At 54.1% G+C, this 25,599-nt stretch overlaps 1 protein-coding gene across 1 annotated transcript in view; it reads left to right on the forward strand.

Moving 5' to 3' along the window:
- HYDIN (HYDIN axonemal central pair apparatus protein) overlaps positions 1-25,599 on the forward strand; it is a 104,423-nt gene that overhangs the window by 62,633 nt on the left and 16,191 nt on the right. Inside the window, exons 18-33 of the mRNA XM_086621241.1 lie at positions 1,444-1,596; positions 5,374-5,612; positions 6,394-6,649; positions 8,533-8,676; positions 10,500-10,643; positions 11,470-11,783; positions 15,200-15,392; positions 16,568-17,041; positions 17,738-17,947; positions 19,141-19,278; positions 20,529-20,706; positions 21,233-21,363; positions 22,071-22,204; positions 23,890-24,026; positions 24,866-24,993; positions 25,116-25,307. Coding sequence (XP_086477367.1) covers positions 1,444-1,596; positions 5,374-5,612; positions 6,394-6,649; positions 8,533-8,676; positions 10,500-10,643; positions 11,470-11,783; positions 15,200-15,392; positions 16,568-17,041; positions 17,738-17,947; positions 19,141-19,278; positions 20,529-20,706; positions 21,233-21,363; positions 22,071-22,204; positions 23,890-24,026; positions 24,866-24,993; positions 25,116-25,307 — 3,165 coding nt within the window. The remainder of the gene's footprint in view (positions 1-1,443; positions 1,597-5,373; positions 5,613-6,393; positions 6,650-8,532; positions 8,677-10,499; positions 10,644-11,469; positions 11,784-15,199; positions 15,393-16,567; positions 17,042-17,737; positions 17,948-19,140; positions 19,279-20,528; positions 20,707-21,232; positions 21,364-22,070; positions 22,205-23,889; positions 24,027-24,865; positions 24,994-25,115; positions 25,308-25,599) is intronic.

The following is a 25,599-nucleotide window of genomic DNA, read 5'->3' on the forward strand; positions in this document are numbered from 1 at the left end:
CTTCTTTGCTAAAAGATGGGATGTGACGTTCCGTACCCATGGACAAAGCCAGCAGTGCTGCTGGGGGTGTGCGTATGTCTGGCAATATGACTGATGGCAAAGCTGCCACCTCCCTTTTCCACCTTTCCCCGTGTCTCACGTTGCCTGTAACGCTGCTGAACGGGGATTTTTTCCCGTTTAAGAAGACTGTTGATGAAGGGGTTGGATTTTTTATCAGCCCTTTGTGAGGATATACCGTGTTAGTACACACTCTAATTGGAGCCGGCCAGCCTGGGCGTCCTCCAGCTGTTACTCTGCACATCTCCAAAGGGTTCTGCTCTACCTTTGCTGCTCCTGCCTGGCTGTCACGTGGAGGCAAAGCCAGCTGTCAAGGCACGGCTCTTCCCTCCAACTCCTCCTTCCCAGGAGCTTTGGGCTACAGCTCTCCATGCCTCCCTTCTCCCGGAGGGATAAAAGGTCCATCATCACGCATGGCTGCAGCTCCTTATTTTTGAGGTACCAGCCTCCATACATGAGTTTTTGGCTCTTACTTGCACACGGCAGTGCCCTGTCAAGGGCCGAGCGTTTCTGGATGCTGCTGCTTCTGGCTGAGTTGGACCAGTGACTTTGACAGCCGTCAGTGCCAGTTCCTCGAGTCAGACATCACGGAAGGTTTGACATCAGGAAGGCTGGTTTCTTTTGTGGTTAAATCACGCTCCGTGCCCTCCAGTGAATCGTACAGCAGCTTGTCAGAGTTGGGGGTTTTATGCATTCAGATCCTGTTTAAGAGTTGAGGTGTTTGGAACAGATGAAATCCAGCCAGAGCAGATAAATTCTCCTTGTTTTTAGTGGTGTGAGAAGGTGGCTTAGCGAAGGGATCCGCATTCCTCATCCAATAGTCTGCTCCAGTTCTGCAAGAACAAAGTTTTTGGGTCTCAGACTGTCCAAAGAAAAAAAAAACCTGCTTGAATGATGTCATTAATAATTAATGTCTGTTATTCATGGAATACCAGGAATACACATAAACACAAATCAGATGCAACTAACGTGTGTGATCTCTACTCTGAAGAGCCTCTTGGGCTTTTGACTCGTGCTGGTGTTGGCAGCTGTAGTTTTGGGAATGTTAAAGTTATCTCCAAGCGTGGCTGTGCAGCAGCAGGAGTCAGGGAGGGGGTTTGGGGCAAAACTGAGCAGTAAAAGGGGTGGGAGCGGGCAGAGGGTAGAGGAAGGAGAGCAAACGTGGAGGGGCTGTGGATGCAAGTGTGGGAAACTGGGAGCTTGTGGCTTTCAGATGGGATCGCTGTCGATGGCACGCTTGCTCCAGGCCCTCTGTTTCAGCCTTACAGCACTGAAAACGTCAAACAGCTGTAATTATCCCTCGGTCTAGGAGAACCCTTAGAGCTGTCTAATCTTTTTAAACTTTGCCTGTTCTTTTTGATCTTTCCTACGTGCTTTCTGGAGCAGAAAATCCGTTTAGTGAGCACTGGAGAAAGACCGGTTGTGTACGTGCACCCCAGCAAGATAGATTTTGGCAGTGTGGAAGTTCTGCAAGATGCTTCCCGAACTCTGTGCCTCGCCAACCAGTCTGTCGTCCCTGCGTCCTTCTGTGCAGAGATGGTAGGTATCTGCGCGGCCCTTTTCCGACAAAAATGACTGGTCTGTGACAACCTGCGACTTGATTTTTTTTATACACAACGTTTCCATATCGCTATCTGAGAGAGAAAGCAATATGTTCAGCTGTGAGGGTCACGCTTTTGGAGGTCAAGGAGATGAGGAGAACCCTGTGGCCCTTTGCTCCTGGGAGGGCATGGGTTCCCCTGCAATCTCCCTGGTCTGTCTGCGTTTGCTTTGTGTCAGACTCCTGTTAACGGTAGAGATTGGGGTGTGAGGTCCGTGTCCTCAAACTGCTCGTGATGAGGTGATGTTCACACCTACTGGGGGTCAAACCAGCTGGGTTGTTGCACAAAAATACACTTGTAAGGGTCCTGTACCTATGGAGTCTGTAGATTCCGTAGCGTAGCAAAGCATCTCTGGGACGTAGATGCAGAAAAAGGCTGTTGAATTCGTGGAGGCTGCACGGTGTGACAAGCTGCAGAGCAGGAGGAGAGCTTGGCTGCTGGGATGGTGCAGCTGGGAAGGGCTCACGTGCTGAGGCTGGGTGGGGTGTGCTCCCCACTGGACGGGTGATCGGGGCAGGAAAAGATGGTTTGGAGGGGGTTTGTGCTTCTCTGTGCTGGCTGGGTTGGACTTCTGGGGCTGGTTAACCCAGGTTGAATGTTCCTCTTGCTCTTTTCAAACTGTATCACTGCAGTTTCTGTGCCCAGGAGGATAAATGGAACCTCAAAGTGGGGCATTCCCAGGGAAGCTTTCTTTGACTCCCCAGTGAAAACCTGCTTTCTGTCTCTGTGGAGAGCAAACCACCTGGGACGGGTGGTACTGGTGTGTAAATGATGGGTTTTGCATGGTGTCGGTGGTGTCCTGGTGCAGTGCCTTCCCTCCCTCCCCTGGGCAGCTTGCAGGGGTATATCTGCCTCTCAGTGCCCTAATTTATGGGACTGGACAATAAATCCTGTCCTGCTTCACTGCAACCTCTGCAAATACTGTGGCTGCTCAGTAAATAGAACACCAGTATGAGGTGGTTCAGGGATGGTTGCTTCTCTCCAGTCTGTCCTGGGAGAAGCTATTGATCTCAGCGTTGAACTTGATGTGAGTGACCGATCCCTACCCTTGCCTGGCACTCAGGGGCTCCGATAGCACAAGCTCCTGCGGGGATGAAAATGGCCACCGGCTTGGTCTATCCAGTGCATCGAGCTAGTGGGTCATTTTTCAGAGCGTGCAGGATAAGCAAGTAGCAGGGATGTTGCCAGAAGTTAGATCTTGGTCTCCGAAGTGATGGAGTTGTTTTTTGCGTGGCTCCAAGAGATTTCTTGTCTCTGGGACACAGCCTGGATGGGGGCAGGCAGATGCCAACCTGGAAACCTGAGTGAGTCTGGCCTGGCAGAGCCTTTTGGTCCTGGCAGGTCTCCTGTTCGGTGCTGCCCCTTGGACCCACACCCAACTCTCACTGAAGGAAGGAGGACACGACACAAATCATGCTCCTCCGGAGCGGGCTGTTGGCCCGGCAGGGCACGGTGGGTCTGTGCTGGGTCACCCTGGGAAATTCGAAGCCTGGCTCCATCGAGGCAGCCTGTCATTATTCCTGGGTTATAGTTTCTTGGGTACAATTTCCTGCCCGGCTGGTTGCCAAGCTTTGATAAATGAGCTCTGTCAGATAGCAGACTCGCAGATTCACCTCTGGAGCAGGGCTATCAGGTCTCCTTTTCAAGTGAGCTCCCCTGAGTCAGCACAGATCAGAGGAAAAGTTGGACATTAATGTCAATGTTCGGTTCGGACGTGTTGTGGCTGGGTGGCCCTTGGCTGATGGCAGCCCAGTGGGTGCCTCTGAGATTGGTGATCAGCTGCGCACGGGGTGCAGGGACAACAGAAGAGAGTTGGTGGGATCCCATGTGGTGAGTGAGGTCGGTCTTCTCTTGTCTGCCTGCCTGGGCTTGTGTGCATCACTGGCCTTGGAGGAGAAAATGCATTTGGTGCTGAGTTTTTGATGATTTCGGGAGGTTCAGTGACTGTGGTCTCTCTGGGTAGGCAGGTGGAGCTCTGCCAACAAGTTGTGCTTTGTTATCTTCTGGTCTAGCTGGACACCCTGAGTTCAGCCTGGCTTTTGAGCGTTGCTTCTCTGCAACCAAGGAGCGTCAGGGGTGCAGAAAACAAAATGATAACCAGCCAGACCTCAAAGGGAACGTAAGAATGTTTCCTAACGGAGTGTGAGGTCCCAAACCGGAAGAATGGGGAACAGACTGTAGGTGATAATGGATGTGGAAGATGTAGGAGTGAAAAAAGCTGAGCCTGGTCCTGCTGGAGAAGCCATGCCCTGGTGTTTAGCCTTGGCCGACTGCCTTCCTCCACCTCATTCTTATCTGGCTTTTTTTAAGACTTTCTCTTGCAGCTCTAGAGGACAAATTAAATGGAGCTGAGTTTATTCATTTTGCCAGTGCCTGGAATAATTGTGATGCCTTTGGCATGTCCCGTCCTGGGATGCAGGCCTGCAGACCTGACCTGCTCTCCGTGCAGATGTGGTCACCTGCTGGGGCACCTACGCACGCTGCCAGCACCCTGAATGCTCAGCAAGTCATTGCTTCCCCGGCCTCCAGCTGGTCTTATCCTCATGGTTGGCAGAGGTTGTTTTGGGGAGTTATTTAAAATGGTTCTGAAGTGCTGCTTGGCTTTTTGGTGCTCTTCTCCCTTGGGCTGGCTGGTGTCCTGTTAGAGCTCGGTGCTGCTGACTTGACGGATGGAAGCTCGAGCTAACTTCACCTGGATCAAGCACTTGCTTGGATCATGTCAGGCCTCCAAGCACATTCTGTTTAAAAAAGAAAAAATCCCTCCTCTTTTACGGTACTGTGGTGTTTGGGGTGAGTAGTGCCTGTTGTCCCAAACACAGCCCGGAACTGTGGTGCATGTACCGCTAACGCTGTGGTGGACGCTTCGAAGCCGTACATCTACATCCCAGTAATTTCGTGCTGCAGGGAGCATTGGGTGCCTTTGTCTGCTGCAAGCTTGCTCCCTGAGAACGTGGTTTTAGATGGGCTGGGGGTCCAGCACCCTTGTTGCCCCATCTGTAGAAGGTCTATGAGAAACCAGAGGAGGAGAGTGCTTGGGAAGCCCGGGCCATGCCCACAGAGCATGTCTTGCAGTTTTCTTTCTGCTTGTTTCTTTCCTGCCCTGCTGTCAACATTTACAGCTGAGTTTCCCAAAGCCAGGGGCGGTGGGGCACCGCGCTGCAGCTGATGGTCGGTGGGAGCCGAGCGCTTCCGCCCCTCAGGGGCTGTGGAGAGGCACGGCCGAACTCTTAGGAAAGAAGAACTTGGTGTTGGTTTTGATCAAGCAGTTTTGCAGAGTTATTCTTCAGGCCCTCAGCAGTATCCCCCGGCCCGGTGGCCGCCGCGGTGGGATTTGAGCAGCGCTGGCTGCTTCTGCCCTTGAGCCTTTGTGCAAACCCGGCCATCGTTGTCGGGGAGCTGGGAGAGTTGAAGGAGCTTCCCTGGGCACGCACTCCAGTGGAGAGACTGGAGGGGGAATAACCTTCTCCTGGGGATGAACATCCCCTGGGTTGGGCAAAACTGGGTTAAGGAAGTGAGTCTGTTAAAGTAGGGTAAGATACAGGTTGTATAAGCTCCTGCAGAGTTGCTGTTTGCAGACACTGTAGCTTAGATTTAGGGAAATGAAGCCTTTATGGTTTTTTTATCCTCATATCTTTAGTCCTTCCTTTTCCTGTGCTCCACAAGGAACCAGGGTCCGTGGTTCCCACCCTAAGTTAGTGTTTGGCTTGTCTTACAGGCTGGCAAGAGCTCACGCTGGAGGATTGAACCCAGTCAAGGAGTCATCCCTCCCCAGACCGAGGTGTCTGTGATTGTCACAGCGAACCTGGATGACACCGCGGAGTTCAGGGATGCAGTGAAGGTGTCCATAGAAAACAGCCATTCCGACGTCGTCACTGTCCGGGCTGTCGGCGTCGGCACCACGATCGTCATGGACAAACCCCTTCCTCCGGAGCTCGACTTGGGGCCCCAGTTCAGGTAGGGTGTCTTTCAGCTCCCGCTTCTCCCGTGGGCTCAGCAAGGAGGAGTTGTGCTGTAGTCCTTCAGTGCTCAAGGTCCTGGCTCCAAGCCACAGGGATTCCTTCAGAAACACTTTATGACCATCAGTGCACCTGTCTTCCAAAAACACACACCAGCCACACCGTTCCGGCACAGGGTGATATGTTGGAGCGATGAGGTTTGGTTGGAGCAATGAGGTTTGGCTGCTCCCTAAGGGATGGGGGGACACAGGGGGGATAACGTGAGTGTCAGGGCAGGGGAGCCCCCAGCGAGGCATGTGGTGCCCAGGTCACCAGAAGAGTCTATATACCTTGCAGCTCCCAAATAGCATCTTCAGAGGAGGCCAGCTGAGGCAGGAGCTCCCAAGGAGGAGGTGGGACAGCAGGGAACGTGTTCCTCTGCCCAGCTGCGGCCAGGCCAGGCCAGCTCAGCCTCTGATGCAGCGAGACCTGCAGGAAGCACCTTGGAAAACCCTCCGAGTATTAAGCACCAGAGGCTGGTGATGCTCTGTTTGCAGGGGTGGAGATGATGTTCTTCATGAAGCTTTTCCTTCCCGTACACAGAGACCAGCTGCTGGGTGGTGACCAACTCAAGCCAGACTCAGTTGCCCCTTTGCTGTAGCTTTGAGCTGGGTCAGCCTTTTCGGGGGTGGTTTTATTGCTGAGCGGGTGGTCTGGTAACGCTGTCGGGATGCTGAAACTGGATGACTGCTGGGAAATGGGAGCTCCCATGATTTTTTTCGTCTCTGCTTCTCTTCTAGCCTGAATCCCTGCTGTTACTCCTTCAAAATGACAAACAAAGGACGACGCACGCATCAGCTGTATTGGACAAGAGGAGGTTTCGGCGTGTTTCACCGGCGTGGTCGTCTCCTCCCCGTCAATAACGTCAAGAGCAAGGATTCCTGCCAGGTCCCCAAGCCCCCCTGCTCCGTGTTTAAGCTCCAGCCTTCAAGGATGGAGCTGACGCCAGGCCAGACTGTGGAGGTGATGCTGGAAGGCTTCTCCAGCACTTGCCAGGTGAGATCCCCCGTGAGGGCTGAGTCTTTCCCATCGGATCAGCTCCGCTGGGACTTCTGCAGCCCCTTGACATTTGCCTGGGAAGATAAGCAAGTGCTTTCAGGAAGCTGTTTTAATGCCACAAGTTACCATGGCAGCACCAGTTGCTGTTCCTGCTGGCCACCATCAGTTGCTCAGGCTTTCGTGTTTCTATAGCTACTGTAAACCCAACTTGCTGTTCCCAAAATATGGGCTGGAGGAGGTGTTGCTGCTTCGGGGGCAAACGGCAGGTTACGGGGTGTCGTGTGCTGCGGCAGAAAGGAAGGGCAGAGAAAGCAAGTTATGCTTAGACTGGGAGCACAGGCAGAAAGTACATTAAAACATGCAAGGGGGGGGTGTGTGTGTGTATATATATATATATAAAACCATTCTATGATTCTATATCTGGGGGAAGCAGCGAGTAAAGCAGAACACCTGTGAAGGGGAGGGAGTGGCTGGGAGCAGCACTATTTTTTCTCTGTAGACAAACCCGGGCAGAGGGCTCGTCTAGCCCCGAGTCCTGGAGGAGAAAAACGAACGCAATGTGTCAGCTCTAACGACCAGAGTGACCTTCTCCCCACGGGGAGCTGTTCCCAGGGATCGTTACAATTGGCAGCGTGGCTTCTGTCAATGTTTCCATAAGAGCTCGCCCCGGTCTCGCAGCCAGCCCCGCTGTGCCAAGGGCAGCCAGGTCTTGCAGCACCCTTGGATGGCAGCTCGGAGAGGGAGGTTTCAGCAGGGTCACTGGGTGCTCTCCTCCCTGGACCCTTCTCGCCAGGGGAAATCCAGCTCTGCAGAGAAGCTGCCAGCTGACCCTGGTGTGCATTCCCTGGCTCCAGGACCACTGGGCACAGATGTTCAAGCAAATGTGAAAGAAATCTGCATTAAGCTCCTGCAGATATTACTGTTTGGAAAGTTGTTTCAAACGGTTGCCTCAGTGGTGGCTTGAAGAAGACTTGGATTAGTCACCTAGTTGACTGCAATGGCACTGTCCCTGTGCAGTTCCGAGCCCAGAGGTTTTGCTGAAAAGGAGAAAAAGGGACCAGAAAGGAAGGTACCAGACCCTTGCTCAGGGTCTTGCCTGGCAAGCTGAAAGGGCATCTGTGAGCACAGCTGTGGCTACCTGGCTCCTGCAGTCAAAGCCAAGACCCTGGGAGTGGCCTTTCCACCTTCCTTGGGTCTTCAGAACTTCATACTCTTCAGGTTGGTCAGAAGCCCAACTGCCTGCATCGCACGTGCAGCACAGGTGGTTGTGAAGGCTGTAGGCTCCGAGGAGGTGTTGGGTTGTGGTGTTGCACCAGAGGGAAGAGTGAGGAACAAAGGGAGGAATTTGGGGAAGTGAAACCAGGAGAAATCAGGAAAAAGGCTTGAGTGTAAGAGCATCCAGCTTAAGCAGAGGGTTTTCATGTGAAAGGCAGGCCATCTCTCTCCCAGGGAGATTCCTTTTAAAAGCAGCTCTAGGAGGGCACCGTGCACCCTAGGAATGTGATCTCCTTTACCTGAAGGCAGGTTGGCTCTTCGGGTTATTCCTGTGGATTCTTTCCACTGAGCTCCCAAGGGAGGGTTTGCTGGCATTGGCCCTTCTATCACCTGTTGCCCTTAATATAGAAAGTTTTTTTTTTTTAATCAGTTCCTACAGCTTTCTGTAAGCGTCACGCTGAGCGTGGGGCTCATCAAAGCAATAATCGTTTGTATGGAGCAATATGAGGGATGTTTGAGTGCGTGATGAAGGAGATGCAGCGTAAAAAGAGAAGGGGGCTACCGAGGAGACCGGTGACCGTAGCTCGATGGCAGGAGCGTGGTCCATGGCTGGTGGCCAGGAAACAGAGTGTGTGTCCTGGCTGACACATGACTCTCGCACGCAGGTGGTGAAGGAGCGGCTGCTGTGTTACGCCGTCGTGGAAAACAAGTCGGGGAAGACGCAGATAACGCAGCTGGATGTCGTGTGCGAGTTCGTGGCTCCCGTTCTGCACGTATCCTCCAGAGAAATGACATTCCGGGTAGAGAAGGTGAGTCTCTGGGTTGCATCCTGGAGTTAAACAGCTTCTCCGAGTCCGTGGGGCTTTGGCTATTGGTTTGAGCAGGACCAAGGTTGTTTTTGTTAACGCTGAGACCGTTATTTGGCTCCTCTGGGGCTGGGGACAGGCTCAGCAGCTCCGTTCTGCCCTTCTTGATATGGAGACAGAAGGGGGCTGCTGAGCCGAGGGCACAGGGTGGGCTATGTGGGACCCAGGAGAACAGCGTGGGCTTTGCACGGCCGCCGCGTGCGCGGGGGCTGCGGGTGGGGGAGCGGGTGGCCGCAGCTGAGCGATGCCAAACCCCCTCCTCACCCTTCCTGGGGCGCTTTGTAAAGGCAGTGAGGATGTCTTTAGAGGTGGGACTGGTTTTTAGTTTCACCAAAGTGAAATTGAGGTTACAGCTGATCCACCGAGGGGGTTTGTGGCCACTTCTAGAGAGACACCAGCTCCTGTACTCAGAATGAAGGGAGGTTTTCGAGGATCCTCCAAGGCACGGTGAAGCCTGGACATGGATCCTGTAGGGAAGCCGAAAGAAACTGAGATTGCTGTCAGCTCCTCACGCTGATGAGGAAGAGCTCTTTTCTCTCATCTCTCTGCTTTCTCTGCTGGTGGGATGGATGCCAGCTCTTTGCCTTTCCCCAAGCCTCACCTCCTGCAAAGGGCCCACAGACGTCCTTCAGCCGCAGCGCTGATAACGCCAACGCAAAGCAGGTGCCCTTTGGTCTCTGGGTCCCGACTCCTGCATCATTTTCCCCTCTCCCGCGAGGTGTCTGAAAAGAGAAGCTATTTCATTAGTTAGTTTCTGTGTTTCCAGGTCTTTCCTCCAGTTCCCAGGCACCCAGAGAAGCACGAAATCCTGTGCACAGGCAGTTCAGGTTTAATTAGAAGCTTTCCAGCCACCCCTGGTGTCTGCCTGCGCTCTCCTTGATGCCACGCGCTCTGATTTATCGAGCGCTGCGACACTGTGGCTGTTTGATATCGATACACCCAGAACTAGTTTCCCAGACGCTGTCTGGTTTCTATAAACCGTGCAGGAAGCCCAGAGCAGTGGAAAACCAGAAAGAAATAGCTCAGACTGAGCTTAGCTCTGAGGCTGCAGACACCTTGGCACTGTAGCAGGTGCAGGAGGAGACACGTCGCAGCCAGAGTGTGGAGGTTTCTCGCTGGCTGTATGTGCATGTTCAAAGCCAACCTTGAGCTACTGCAGGCTCTCCTCTACGGGCTGAATCCTGCTCGCTTTTCTCCTCTGACCACCCTCCCTGCTTTTTATGAGGCTACTGGAGCCAATAGGGTTGTAAGAAATGCCTGTGTCTGCCCCATCCCTGGAATTGTTCAAGGCCAGGTTGGATGGGGCTTTGAGCAACCTGATCCAGGGGAAGGTGTCCCTGCCCGTGGCAGGGGGGTTGGAACTGGATGGTCTTGAAGGTCCCTTCCAGCCCACACTGTTCTGTGGAAACCTTTCTGTCCAAGAGAGGATACAAAACTGGAGACAATCGATGGGGGATACAAAACTGGAGACAAACGATGGGGGTTGTTTTTCTGGTTTTGACAGCGTTCAAGAAGCTGCCTCTTCTCAGAGTCCTGTTCCTTCATCTCCACGTGAGACTGTTTCCCTGTCCCTTCGGGGGTGGGGTAGTTTTTAAACATGCAAAGCATCTGATAGGGAAAACCCTTCTAGAAGGGTACAAACTAATAACAGTAGTAAATGGAGATGTCTACTCTTTTGGAGCTGGAAAATTTGAAGTGCATCAGGAAGAGGAGGAGGTCCGCGGCTGCTTCAGGTTATTTTTTTCCCTTGTCTTCTGTTTCTGTAGCAACCCAACGATGACCTAACGCCTCAGTACAAGCCTCTGTCTTTAAGAAACCTCTCCTCCCTGCCCGTCAGCGTCATGCTGACCACGGAGCAGCCCTTCTCAGTGTGCGATGTGGACCAGCAGCCCCTCCCTGCCGATGTTCAGGTGAGCAGCCGGGGACCTTCCTGCCAGTGGGGTTTGAAGAGGGAGGGCTGTGGTGGTGCATTTCTGTTGGGAGGCCCTCCAGCAGAGGAGTTTGTTCTTCAGAGTCAGTGGTAGACTGGCCTGAACTGAACCAGATTTGAAACGAGCTACTGAAGGAAACACAGCATCATCTGGATTGGGGAGATACGTCCTGGCTCAGACATGAGGAGAAGAGAGCAGGGAACTAGGTCTGCGCAAGCCATGTAGTAAAGGTGTCTCTTGGAAGCCATCCCAGCTCTCCAGCAGCCCTCCTCAGATAACCTCAAGAGCTCTCTCTTTGAGGGCAGCTCTGCCTTCGGGAAGGCTGAGGAGCCTGGACTTGCCCCGTTGTTAGTGGAAGGTGTTGGATACGGACTCTGCTAAACACGTGGTGGTGTAGGCATGGCCACCGCTTCCGCGCCGTGCCGGCGACCAGCCCCTGCAAGGGTGAGGGTGCAATGCTGTCGTGCTTGTGTTGAGTGTAGGATAAAGGGGCTCCTCTAGAGTCAGGGCAGAAGGCCCTGGCTTGCCAGAGAGCTGGTTTGGTTGTGTACTTAACATACAGCTTTGGTGGGTCCAGAATTCAGTTATTTCCCTCTTGCATTGATGCAGAGCACAGAGATGTGAGCCTGAGACAGTCCCAGACAAGAGTGGTGTGGTGCTTGCAGCCAGGCACACGCTGTAGAGAAATCGAAGGATGAACTGAGAAGCCCACGTTGGGGTCACACTTTGAACATTTCTGTGTTTTATGCCATCAGACCTTGGGACTTCATCACGCCGGTGGTTAATACTTTTCATCTTCTTGCAGCCCATCAAGCTGGAGATAGGGGAGGAACTTCGTCTCTCCATCAGATTCAACCCAGCTTATGAGAAGGATTTGAACACCCGGGTAGTGGAGAAGATTCTGAAGATACGGTTTCTTGAACACCCTCACGAGGAGCAGGTCACCGTTCGAGGGGAAGTCTTTTTTCCAAATCTCCGTATCCAGACCACGGCCCTGGACTTCGGCTGTGTCTTGAATGACACAGAGGTTAAGCGTTATGTGGAGATCACCAACTGCAGCCCACTTGTCGTGCAATACCAGTGGTTCTTTTTGACGGACAGCCACGGGAGCCAGATGAGGTACGTGCACCTTTGCCCTCTCCTCGAAACTGCTCTGCCTGGTGTCCTGTTTGTGCTTTGCAAAGACCGTGGCTGTTTGCCTGCCATCTAACAAATTTGCTTTTGACTTTTCCTTGTGAAATAACACCTACCAGCTGTGATCAAGGTAGACGCTCAGGGAATAGGTGGTGTCCACCAGTTCGACGCTGGGAAGGAGATAATGTTCTCCAGCCAACTGGGGCTGAGGGATCCTACCAATGCTTTTTGTATAGCCCATGACCTAGAATCCTGCTTAATCTCGGCCTAAAAAGGCATGCCTGGGCACTTGGACAAGCAGATATATAACGTGACCTCTCTTCCTTCCCTGCCAACCCTATTTGTTGTCACCTCATGCTAAGAACCCCCACGGGCGCTGCCACCAGCGCGATGCGCTGCTGTCCCAGTCTCTTGCTGCTGTTTTGCTGTAGCTTCTGCACTGGTTCACCTGGGAAGGAAAGCTGGCATGGAGAGCTGCTTTCTCAGACCTTCATGGCCTGAAGCAAGCACCACCTGGGTGGAGTGAGTTTTCATCTGTCAAACTGTTGCCCTCATGGAACCTGTTCAGTGTTTTACAGCAAAAGGGCAGGTTGTGCCGTGGCTCTGGGTGCAGCCGTGGGTGTTGGTGGGAGCAGTTGTCGGAGCATCCCCGGGGAACAGGGCCGTCCAGCGCTGGCCTGTGGTTTCCAAGCCCAAGAGCAATCTTGCCGTCGTGCTGGAGCACATCTCTCAGCACGTGTCGCCGTTCTTCCCTCGGTGGCCTCTCCGTGTAGAGCAAAAGTCTCGTCTGGGCAGTTTGAATTAGGGCAGCGAATGGTTTTTCCGTAATGCCCTGGGAAACCGAGCCAAGTTACCCACTGTGCATCGAAGGGCTGCTCTTACAAATAACAGAAATCATCGATAAACACTTCTGTTTAGGGAATTGGGATCTGGTTCAGAGGAGACGACCTATTGGGAACTGGAAATTAGCTATTGCTGTGAGGAGGGTTTGGAGGAGAAGACCTGGGTGCTGGGGTGGCCCGTTCCCAGCTGGGTCTGACCGAGCAGCGACAAGTCTGCGGTGTGGTCCTTCTTGATGGATGTCACCTTCAAGAAGAGCCCCTAAAGTGCAGAGAAAAGTCTGCAGCAGCAGGTGGGCAGGGCAGGGGAGCAGGGCTGTAAGCTCTGCGTGGAGGCCCCTGTCATCTCCTGGTAAGTTAGATTAGGGTTTAATTGCACCTAAAGGGAAAATCTAATTTTGGTGGTAGAACGATGCCTGTATTTCATAGTAACAGAGCAGCAAGCACATTACAGCGAAGCCGGTGTGGGATTGATTTCCTCTGGGGCCACTCGTTGGCCGGTTGCCTGTTTATCTTTACTCTTTTTTTTTTTTTTTTAAACCAATTCAGGTTTTTAGCAATGTGAATGCTTGAATCGGTTTTCAGCTTTTAATTACCCCCTCTCCACTTAAATGGGCTTTGCTGGACCCGACCCTGCAGGTGCTCGTTCTTCCAGCCGATGCCGAATCGCCCAACTCTGCGGAGTCGGTAGCAGTTGAGGGTCCTGAGCATCTGGCAGGAGACAGCAGCCTCTGCTCCGAAGGCTTTGGCATGGCCCCTTTGCCGGCTCGTTAGCGCTGTGGGCGTTACAACAGCTCCCTTTGCTGCTCTGCGTGTTAATTAAGCAGTAACGTACTCTCTCGGGGTCCCTCAGCAGACAGCATGTGATCCTCCGTGGCAGAGCTGGAAATGGAGATGGTCTCCAGGCTATTAACACCTCAAATGGCTCATTAAGAGCCCAGCAGAAGGGCAGCAGCATGTCAGATAGTATTTCTGGTCCACATTAAGCACTGTTGGTGTTCTAAATTATCAGATGAAACTAAGTCGGTCTGACGTGGAGAGAATCAAACATCAGGTCTCATGAAGGTGAGACCGATAGAATTTAACCCTCCGTGCTTCTGACCTTGCTAGAGCCCATCATCAGAGACTCCCAGCACCAGTCAGATGCACACATTTATCTTGGCCACGAGAGAAAATTGTTGTTTCTTTGCCTGGCCAAGACTCTCCATGCTTAGATTTTTTTTTTTCTTCTAATTGTTTCAACCCAATTTTTCCTCCTTGCTCTTTAGTCACTGCTGCCTCGAGCAGAGCGATGGTATAAGCAACACGGACCAGCCGTTGCTGTGTGGTTGGACATGCCCAACTCATGCCCTTTCTCTGACACTGCTGAGCCATAAATCTCTCGTGGTTACTCCTCTTCTGGGCTTGAGTGGTTAGAGACGGACGGAGAATGGTCTTTCCTCACCCCTTGGACCTTTGATAGCTCAAAGCCGAGTTAAGCCTTTGCACCAAGATGTTTTCTGCAGTGTTGGAATGGATCTCCAGAATCACCCAGTGTGAGATAGTGGATATGGAGCCAAATTCAAATGTTTCATCATCTTTCTTACCTTAAAGGTTTCTTCTGCAAGGATTAGTTTGTCCTTCTTTCTCTAAGGGCAGTATCCAGCTCCTCAGCTGTATTTGGGATTCCACCAGTGCACGTTGCCAGCTCATGTTGAGCTTCTACTCAACCAACACCCCAAGTCCTTCTCCTCAGGGCTGCTCTCCATCCATTCTCCACCCAGCCTGTACTTGTGCTTGGGATTGCCCCAACACACATGCAGGACCTTGCACTTGGCCTGGTTGAACCCCATGATGTTCACACAGCTCCACCTCTCCAGTCTGTCGAGTGTTCAGTGTGTCTTTCCGTGTTGTGTGCGCGAGGATGTCCCGTGGTGGGCTCCGTGGGAGCCCCGGCGCGGTGCCAGGCTCTGTCGGGGTCAGGGAGCAGAGGCTGTGGGCTCCATCACGGCTCATGCCTGATGACACTTGGAGAAAGCCACCGGCATCGCCGCTTGCTGGTGCTGACCTACGGCTGTGGGTGCTGGTCGGGAAGACGTTCAGGATAAATATCCAGCAGAGCTGCAGAATTTCTCGCTTTGGCCCTCAGGGTGGGGAAGGCACGGTCTGCGGCAGTGGGTGCTTTCAGGAGGGTGCTGGTGGGTCTGTACCGGCTCGTTGCTCTTTGGATCAGCCCCTTTGTGTCTCGGTCTCGCCTTTTTGCACAGTTTTTGTCTCTTTTTCCCTTCCCTGCTGTGCGTTTTACCTCCCCACAAGGCCTTCACCTCTGTCCTCTGCATTTCTCCTTGTAACCAGTTGCCAGCCGCTGGCACCGCTGCCATACCAGCAGCAAGGAAGGTCATCCCTGGGCAGCCTTGAGCATTGACCTGCTCCATCCTGGTGTCAGAGCTGCTGGATTAGACCCATCACTGAGCTCACATCACCAGCTCCCGCCCAGGGGCCACATCCTGCCCAGGCGCCACATCCTGCAGGCTTCCCTCCTTCCCACCGCAGGTCCATGACCAAAGTTATGTTATTTTCCAGGTTCAGTCCTCCAGCATCTAAATTTTTCATCGAATCTCAACCACCGGAGGAGGAGGGAGCCCAGTGGGAGCTCACGGTGTCTACAGAGAGCAGCTCCAGGAACGGGAGCGTTGAGGAGCCAGCCGAAGCCCTGGGAGCAGTGGAGGATCCTGCCCAAGAGCCAGTGGATGCAGAGGACTCCCTGGAGGAAAAGGTAGATTTTCTTGTACTCCTGCTGCCCGCGTTGCCTCCCTCGTGGCTGAGTATTTTTGGATAGGAGCATGAAATCACCTGTATTTCCTATTTTGTTGCCACATATGCACAAAGCAACCAGGGAAATACCACATGGACCTGGCTAAGTAGGATCCAAAATTGCTTCAAAGGGTACTTCTGGTTTCATCTTCTGCTTATGTCACTGTATCAAGGTAATATCCTTGATGTAACCTCCCTGGGGAGGTGGGAGGCCGTAGGCCTGGGAAAGATGTAGATTGGCATCTTTGGGAATACACACTTGGCAAAGCTTTGCTAGATTTGAGAATGTGGAGATGACAAAAGAGCATTGAAATGTGAGAAAACTCTTCCCTCTCCAGTGCTTTATCCACTGGGGAGATGTGGCCCCTGATTAGGTCTAAGGATGTCCTGTAGATATTCTTCCAAATTCTGCCGAAGTCAAGGGCACAGCACAAAGCTCTTCCTCACGTCAGTGAAGAAGCAGGTGTTCTTGAACTTCAGGAGCAATGACAAAGCCCTCGTGTATAAAAAGGGGTCAGCAGCCCAGAAGTGAGGTTCCTTTTGAAAGATGGCACCTCTGAGGTTAAACGCCAGCTCTCAGCTGCTGCAAGACAGAAAAACGTCTCGGCTGCCTTCTTCAGGAAGGTGCTGTTGGAGAAGGACGCCCCGGTGTTGATGCTCAGATCTCCAGCACTGATGAGATGAAGCCCAAGCACCATCTGAAACAGGATAGTTGCGCCAACCACTTTCTAAGTCCTTATTTTCCTGGTTTTGGTACGTCTCGCAGCTGTGTACGTCTTGCACTCAGATCCCATCACAGGTGCTCCTGGCTTGATGAGATGGTGGAGCCTGCAGCAGAGTGGTCTCACCCAGCTCCTCCCTGGGTGCTGCTGGGTGGCTTCTCCATGGGACAGCCCGTCCTGCCCAGGAGCTACCTTTCTGCATGCCTGCTGGGGGCTCTGCCCACCCTGGTCCCACTTGCAGGTAGAAGCGAGGGCAGCAGGAGGAGCTCTGGTGCTGCTAAAGGGGATTTATAAAAACCTGAAGGACCCTAAAGTGCACGGGGGTGGTGGTTAGGGAACCTGGAGAGTTGCAGAAGCTGTTACAGAGGCACCACCAGGATACAGCTCCCTGCAACCCATGGTGCTTGTTTTCCAGCTGCTGCCATCCGAGGCTGTGGAGCAGGACGATGACTCTGTGGAGCAGGACGATGACTCTGTGGAGCAGGACGATGAGGCTGTGGAGCAGGACGATGAGGCTGTGGAGCAGGACGACGAGGCTGTGGAGCAGGACGACGAGGCTGTGGAGCAGGACGACGGGGTTGTGGAGCAGGACGACGGGGCTGTGGAGCAGGACGACGGGGCTGTGGAGCAGGACGACGGGGCTGTGGAGCAGGACGACGGGGCTGTGGAGCAGGACGACGGGGCTGTGGAGCAGGACGACGGGGCTGTGGAGCAGGACGACGGGGCTGTGGAGCAGGACGACGGGGCTGTGGAGCAGGACGACGGGGCTGTGGAGCAGGACGACGGGGCTGTGGAGCAGGACGGGGCTGTGGAGACTGATAGTCCAGAGGGGATCAAGGACTGGACACAGATCACAGAGACATCACTCCTCACCTTGGGAGTGGAGCAGGTAAGTGGGAATCTGTCTTGCTTCTGCCTTTCCAGTGTGGCCAGCAGTTACGTAGCCCCCACTCCCGTTGGTGGCCCTCGGTGCTGCTGGCAGTGGCCTCACACCCCTCCGAGCACGTCACACAGCACTGCTGGACCAGCCGGTCGGTGTTGAGGCCACGCAGGACATCGTAGGGCTGATCAAGGACGTTACCGGTGCAGCACTGAGGAGACCGTTCTTCATCTCGTTATTAATGAAATGGAAATTTTGGGAGTGGGTTTTGCTGCGGCATCTGGAGAGAGAGCAGCGTGCCAACCAGGGAGAGGGCAATAAGTTGGGAGTCGGGTGAGCTGGGCTGGAGCCCTTGCCCCGCTCCGAGGGCTCTGCCCTCCGAGTCTCGGGTTTTTCTCAAGGCTCTAAAAGGTGGTTTTCAAGGCCAGTTCTGCAGCAGAGAGAATTTCTTGCTGCCAGGAGACCTCCCAGAATACTTTAATGTAGTGTATTAATTAACGCATTAATTAGTGAGTATGGGAGAAGATTTTTCCCATGGTTCCTCTACTGGAAAGTGTAATGGATGCAGGAGGAGATTAGGGTGATTTTGCCTGTGTTCAAGGAAGAGGCCCCTCCAGCTGTTTCTGTCCTTGGCTCCAAGCCATGACTCTTCTTCTGCCTCGATTTTGACACTCGACATCTCAGTCTCTCCTGCTCTACCTCCAGGTTTTTGACATCCTGCCGCTCCACGGTGTGCTGCAGCCGGGCGAGAGCCAGCGGGTCACCTTCACCTTCTTTGGCCACACAAACATCATCGCCCGCGGCATCGCGCTGTGCAGGGTGGAGGGAGGCCCGACCTACGAGGTTGTGCTGAGCGGGGAGGCTTCGCTCATCAGCTACCTCCTCGACACCACCGAGATCGACTGCGGGCTGCAGGTACCGTGCGCTTCTCTTGGCAGAGGTCCTTGAAACCATCACTGGTGGGTTGCTGCCCACCTGGGTTTGGAGCTCTCTCCCCTTCCCAGCCGTTTTGTCAGCTGTATGGCTTGGAAGCACGACCTTTGAGTGATATGTCCTACATCCCAGCTGATCTTTAATGATCATCTCTGTTGGGAATTCCTCCTCTTCAAGGAATGGTCCCAGTGGTGATCTCTAGAGGGACATGCCCCAAGACATCCATCCACTCCTAACGCCTGAGGTCCAAGGAGATGCTCTTTTTTAGTGCTCTTAATTGTTCAGCAAAATAAACCAGGGATGGAGTTAACTTGGGCTTCCAGTCACTGTAGCTGGAGAGAATGTCCCGGAATATTCCCTGCTTTACTACTTTGCAGTTAAAACCCCCACAGATGTTTCCAGCTGTTGGCCCTGGATGCATTGCGCTGTCCGTCTTCCCTTTTGCTGTCGCTGCAAGCTCTGCAAACACTTGTGAGCAGATGCCTTTTCTTCTGCAGTGCCTTGATGCCTCCTCCTTTGTATCAGCTGGCTGTGAGATGACCCCTTAAAGCCCAGAGGGCTTTTGTGTCCTCTTTGAGTTCTTTATTACTGATGTTGCCCCTCTGTGTGCTGCCATAAATATCTGTTCCTAGACTTGAGAAGGCTCCAGGGAGACCTTCCTGCAGCATTCCAGTACCTAAAGGGGCTACAAGAAAGCTGGAGAGGGGCTTTGGACAAGGGAGTGTAGTGACAGGACATGGGGCAATGGCTTGAAACTGAAAGGGGAGATTTAGATCAGGCATAAGGAAGAAATTCTTCCTTCTGAGAGTGGTGAGGCACTGGCACAGGTTGCCCAGAGAAGTTGTGGCTGCCCCATCCCTGGAAGTGTTCAAGGCCAGGTTGGATGAGGCTTTGGGCAACCTGGTGTAGTGGAAGGTGTCCCTGCCCATGGCAGGGGGGTTGGAACTAGATAATCTTTGAGGTCCCTTCCAACCCAAACCATTCCATGATTCTATGGAGGGCTAAGAGGTACCCTGTGGCTGTGGGTTCCCTGGGAGAGTCAAGTGCCCGTAGCTCCTCTGCAGTCCCTGTTCCTCTCCTCTGGTGCGTTCGTTTGTTCTTGTCCCAACAAAAGCAGGAGAGTTCCGGCATCAAGCCCGTGTCTTCACCACCCCCTTCCTCTGTCCTCTCTTCAGATCTTTAATGAAGTCACCGAAGCAGAGGTCACCCTGCGGAACAGCGGGAAGGCGGGCTTCACCTACGCGGTGCTGAGCCCCAGCACAGCTGCTGCAGGCAGCCCGCTGCCTGGCGTGCCCATGGTCGTGCCCAGCATGGTGAGTACGGAGGTGGCACCTCCTTAACCCTGGCACTTGGTCAGGATGCCCAGGAGAGGGTTATAAAGGGGGAAAAAACCACCAAAAATACCACCCTAAAAGCAGCCAGAAGAGACAGGGCTGTGAGGAATTGCTGCTGGGGGGCAGAGATGGTCAAGCAAACGTGGTCCTACCAGACTGTCCTCGTGGTCTGTGCCGGCGGTGGCTCTGCTGGTGTTCAGCCAGCGGCGACGGGCAGCACCAGGGCTGCGGCAGCTCTCTGCGCCCTGGCTGCCAGGCGCTCTGGTTGTGCCGGCACCGGAGCCCGACGGCGCAGGGCCCTCCTGAGGGTCACCTTTCCCAGGTTGTGTGATCCGACGGGATTTACTCCTTGTCCCTGTCCGTAACAAACCCTGCCCGTCCCCTGCCAGGCGAGGCTTAAATGGGCTCTGCCTCGGGCATGGAGCCCCTTTGCCAGAAACTGTAAGAGCCCCCGTGCCGCTCCCTCGCTCCTTCGGCCTCGCTGCTCTGCACCAGCTTCGTGGGGCAGCGAGGGGGCCGGGGGGGAGCGGGGCTGCGACAGTGCGGAGAGGAGACGGCAGCATCCCACCGTCCCGGCTTCTCAGTCCTGCGTGGATGTCTTGGAGCCGGAGCAGCGTTCCTGCCTGTGTCCCTTTTTGCCATGGGAAGCGGAAGCCAAGTGGCTTTCCCCTTTCTTGACGCGTGGCTCCTGCCAGGGCTGACACGCCGATGCCCTCTTCCTGCGAGCTTCCGCAGGCACGGCTCTGCCTGGGCCCGCGCCGCTGTTGCCGTAACGGCACCGACGAGGGCTGCCAGCGCCGGTGACGCTTGGCAGGGCTCGCTTTCGCTGCAGCGGTGTTTGGAGTTGGAGTTTGGGCTCAGGGGAGCCGGGGGCAGGATCCATCCCCCTGCAGCGAGGAGGGGCGCAGGGAGCCGGGGGTCCAGCCCAGCGTGCGGAGGGCGAGCTGAGAAGAGCTGCGGCTCTGCCCTGGCTGCTTGTATTTGCTCTTGGCCTGGCTGGCGTGAGCCCAGCCCAGGGCTTGGACAGCCCTGCTGGGCACCTCCTCTCCGGGCTTCCTTCCCAGCAACACCTTCTTCCTTGAATCTTGCCCTAGTCTGTGCTCCAGCATTTCCAAACGTGTATTTTGGCAGGTTGACACGAGTCTGTTCGCACAGTCTCGGTATAACCACGCAGGCAGGAGATGCTTGGTTGGGGTCATGAATCATTTCTCTTCTCCCACACTCTGCAGGGTTATGTTGGACCTGGCGAGGAGCAAGTGCTGAAGATCTATTACCTGCCAGGAGTTCCTGGAGTCTTCTGCAAGCCTTTCCAGATCCAAGTGGCTCACTTAGAACCAGAAGAAATCCTTCTGAAAGGAGAGGGGAGCTTTCCCAGGATCTGGTTGGACCTGCCCAGGGACATCACAGGTGAGCAGTGAGCACTGCCCCTCTGCTCCCCAGGAAGGTCCCCTGGTTTTTTCTCACTGTGTCATATGCCCCCAGGGAAGCTCACAGCCGCCTCCACCAAGCCTGGAGGTTTCAGGGCTGTCAGACCAACGCTCAACCTTCTGGCTGCTTCCTGAATCTCTAGCAGATGATCCTATGTGGGCTTTGCCCCAGGACCCATCCTGCAGAGCTTGCCAGAGTATCCGTCGGAGGCCAGGAAAAACTAAGGCTGGACAGAAAACCTTGGGGAAGCTGTAACGCAGGCTGGCAGGGATTTTGGCAGGGTTGGATCTGCATCAAAATCCAAGGGTTGCAAGGGATGAGATGCTCCTGTGTGGGGAGGAAGGTGGGTGGGAGAGAACATCAGGATTCAGAGAGGAGCAGCAGCATCCACTTTCCGTAGGTTGCTCAAGAAGTTGTTATCTGGGAGAGGTCAGCGTCGGGGGAGTGGGACTTCCCAGCTTAAATGGGGCTGGCGCTTCAATTTGTGGATGTTTTCTTTCTTCAGGAAATGAAAAGTACGAGAAGGTCCTGAAAAAGGCACAGGAAAAGCTGGAAAAAGACAGCCAGAGAGATGAAGCTGTTGTTCCGGGGGAGCCTCCGGCCCTGGAGCTACCCACAGATGACTCGGGCACCCTGGTGAGAACGGCTGCTACCCCGTTTGGCACGTGCCACCCTCCCCCTGTGGCACTTGTCCCTGTGCCCTGCTGCCACTTGGGAGCTCCCTGCCCGCATCTGGCCAAGATTGTGCATCAACTCAGCATTGCCCAGAGGGCTGCCCACCTCTGGTAGTTCTCCCTCCCTTAGATCCATGAGCTTCCTGACTTCCCCAGGGAGAGATCCTTAAGACCATGTTCAAGTGATTGACTTTATGGCACTTTGTGATGGAGATGCAGGTCATGGCTGGGGTGTTTGTTGCTCACAGCCCAGGCTCTGGCAGGTCTACAGAGCTCGGTATCAGCAGCCTGACTGCGCCCTGGGGCTGTGCTGTCAGTGCTCATCTCCAAGAGGCACCAGCTGTATCGTGGTGCCCTTTGCAGGAGAGCTGCTTTGGCACTGGCTGGGGGCAGGCAAATATTTGGAGCTCTGGAAAGTTCCTGGCTTGGCTGGCTGGCTGGCCAGATCAGCTTTTATAACAGTGACTGGGCAGGCGAAGACAGTGGAGTTCATTTTCCTTGAGATAAGGTCCTGCCTAAGAGGACAGGAGGTGTCACAGACACTGAGCAGCGAGACAGGAGGACCCCGTCACCCCTGTCAACAAGAGCAGGGCAGGATCCTCTTTCAGATACAAGCCTGTGCCTTGGGAAGGACCTTTGCTAACCAGCCCCTGTCTGTCTTTTCCTCAGCTGGACGTTGGGCTGCAGATGCAGATGGAGCAGATGCTGCTGGAGGAACACGCCCTGGAACAGCAGAAAGCTCTTGCCTCCGGTCCCTCAGAGGATGCTGCTTTTGACCAGTGCGCTTGTCAGAAGCTTCTCAAGTTAGTAGGGACTCCTGTCCCCTGTCTCCAGGTGCCCCAAGGGTAACGCTCAGCAGTGCACCCCTGCTCCTGAGAGCAGCTTGGGTCTGCAGAGCTGGGAATAGCTGGGGACTTCAGAAGGGGTCTGGTCCTGATGGCTTTGACACGCTCCCTGTGAGCGGCCAAGCGTCCTCACTTCCACAGTGCCACCCCAAGCTTTGGACGTGCTCCGCTCCCCACAGGTGCTGAGGGGGTCTGGTGCAGACCACCCAGCCCTTCCAGACAGCACAGACACCATCCCTGCTGACCAGCTCTGAAAGAGGCAACTCAAAGCTGGTGTCTTTGTTCCAACTTGTCGTGGGTTAGGCTGACCCCCCCCCCACAGCTGGTCACTCCCCCTCCCCCACCCCCAGGAATGAGGGAGAGAATTAAAGGAGAAACGGGAAACCTGTGGGTTGAGATAAGAACAATTTAATACAGAGGATTTAATACACAGTGTAGGTGCTCACCACCCCCTCGTATGTGAAGCCCGTCTCGTCCCAAAGCTGCGATCCCGGACGAACGCGAGGCCCCGAGATAGAGAGGGGCAGAGAGAGAGAGAGAGAGAGAGAGAGAGTGTGTGTACTCCGAGAGTGGGAGTGCTGGGAGAGAGAGAAAAAAGAAAGAAAAACAACAGAGCAACAGCGCAGCGAGCGCAAGAGAGCAAAAGCGGCGAAAGAGCCAAAGCGCAAAAGCCCGTCTGTCTGGCTGCCCCTCACTTTATACTGGGCATGGCGCTGCGTGATATGGAATACTGATTGGCCAGTTTGGCCTCAATCTTAAGTTCCACCACAAATCACAAGGGGAATCGTGTCCCCCTTGTCCCAGCTATGCTCCCCCCTTATCCCGCCGTGCTTCTGCACTCCAACATGCTGAAAAGTCCTTGGAGTCTCACATCCAACCACAAACATCAACTTGCTATCAGCATTCTTCTCAGAGCGAGCCTCTGAGTGAAACCAAAACACGGGGCTCTTCTGGCTGTTAGAAAGAAGAGCTAACCCGGTCCCAGCTAAAACTGGGACACAACTAACAGACCACACTAAGCTAACAGAGCAGGGGATCACACGGGTTGGCAAACCCTAAATCGGGTGGCTTGGATGCTGGGGGCACTGCAGGGCTCACCTAGGTAACTTGGTCCTTCCCTTTGTTCCTTCGTGATGAGGCACGGGCATGGGAGGCTCCCGTTCAGCAAGAAGATGCTCTGCAAAACAGATCACTTATGTTCTCCCTGGAGTGGGATTGCTCTGGAAAAGGACCTTCCTGTGGATCTTGTAGGTGTTGGTTTTCCTGTGCAGGCAAAGCTTATTACAAGGTCCTGAAGCAATTTCAGGCTTGGGCTGTAAACCAGGCTTAGCAGTTTCATGGAGAGCAGCGGAGGTCCGGGGGACTTACCTGCAGTGGATTTCTGTAGCAGAGGAGCTGTGACCAGTATCCATTTTAACCTAATTTTATTTGAAGGTCTCATGGGTAGCTGATAAAACCTGGGACCTACGCTCCCCGTGACTTACCAAAGTCGTATTACCAGGTGGTCAGGCCTTGGGTTTCACAGGCTTGAGTTGAGTTTTTACAGCAGTGAATACAGAAATAGCCACTTTGTTTGCAACTTCCATCCACTTGGAAACGTCGCCAGGCGGTGGCTTAAGGACTGTCCTCACTCCTTCTTCCAGAGCTGAGCTGCCTGAGTACCTCCTGGACTTCGGCCACGTCATTCTTGGTGACATCCGGACTCACGTCCTGAAGATCACCAACACTGGGCAGCTCCCAGTGTCCTTCCACGCCAACAGACGGGTCCTGCGTGACACAGGTAACCAGTGCTGGGGAGGCTTCACGCGGGCTTGAGGGAGCTGTCTCTGGCAGATTAGCTGAAGCCGCTGGACACGGGGAGTGTTTTGAGAACTTGTTTGTAAAGCTTTTTCCTCCTTGGGCCCCTCTGCCTGATGCTGTAGAGCCTGAGTTCTCCTTCCAGCAGTGCCCGGAGACCTGGCCTGCCTGAGACTGTCCTAACGCTTCATTGCAGGGGCTAGATGGGCTGATCACCTTGGTCACCTCAGCATCTTCTGCTCTTGGCTACCATGAGCATCACCTGAGTTTCTTTGTGCACTCTGCGAGCTTGTGTTGCCAATGGATGGTTCTGTGGTTTGGAAGTGCTTTGTTTGAAGTTCATGGTGTCAGAGCACTTCTGCTGAGCCTTTGTTGAGAAAACAGCCTGTGAGGTCCTCTGTTGTATGGAAACAGGCTTCTGAAACAGGCCTTGAGGTGAGGCTGCAGTACCATCAAATGGTGACTCCCTGTGTCTGAAGGGTGGTCAGGTGTCTCCTCTAAGTCATTTTCCAGGGAGCACCATGGCATGGGGGAGTCTTAGTAGGAAATTCTCCTCCGGAGAGGTCTGTGCATCCTTCCCTGGGATGCCTGATGAAGGAATTGCTGGAGCTCCTCAACCGCTACGTTTCCTTTTTATCATGTGGGTCTTGGATTCTGGCTGTGAAAACCCTTTCTCTTTGTGCAGTGCCAAGGGAGAAGGAGTGGCAGGCTTCTCCACGCATGCCAAGGGGTCCTTCACAGAGCTGCCAGCCAGGACACCTGTATGGCCTTAATGTTCATGTCGATCGTGTGTCTCAGCTGCTTTACTTTCATCTGTTCAAGGTTTCAGCATGGAGCTGGACCGCGTGAACCACCTGCTCTACTGTGAGACAAAGACATTGGAAGTGTGCTTCGACCCGCAGAGTGCCAACCTGCCGCTGGGAGGGGTGGATGTACTCCTGCCCATCAAGGTACCGCATGCTCCCTCACCTCCCTGTGCCTGCATCACTTTTTGGGGCAGGTGATAAGTTGGGGACAGCAGCAGATGTTGCCTGGGTTCTCAGCTGGATGCTCTGTCCTTGTCCTTCACTAGGTAGCAAGAGGCCCTACATTCTGCGTCCGCCTCCGTGCCAACGTGGCTGTGCCGTCCCTCAGCCTTTCCAGGGACAGAGTGGAGTTCTCCACTGTCCAGTGTGGGCAGTGCCAAGAAGAAACCATCCAGCTCCACAATCAGTACCAGGTCCCTTGTGAATGGTTCATCACCGTGAATGAGCCTGTTAAGAAGGTAAAGCCCGGACACGCGTAACACGTCACTTCTTGGTTGGGTTCTTTGCTTCTCCTGCTGTTTCTGCCCTGTGGCTGCTTCAGCTCTTTTGAGGAAGGTTTTGAGGGTACAGAGCAAGGCTGGTTCACTTGGCCTTGTTCATTAGCTGATGCTGCACTTCTTTGCCACCTTCACCCATTCCTCCTCTTCTGAGGATGGTGCCTCCCCATCTGCCTGCCCTGCCTACATGTTCTCCCTCCAGTTCTAGGCCAATGGTGGCTGCGGCTGGTTTGGATGTGGGTGCTCTCAGCGC

The sequence above is a fragment of the Tauraco erythrolophus genome, chromosome 15, assembly GCF_009769465.1.
Source record: "Tauraco erythrolophus isolate bTauEry1 chromosome 15, bTauEry1.pri, whole genome shotgun sequence".
Classification (NCBI taxonomy): domain Eukaryota; kingdom Metazoa; phylum Chordata; class Aves; order Musophagiformes; family Musophagidae; genus Tauraco; species Tauraco erythrolophus.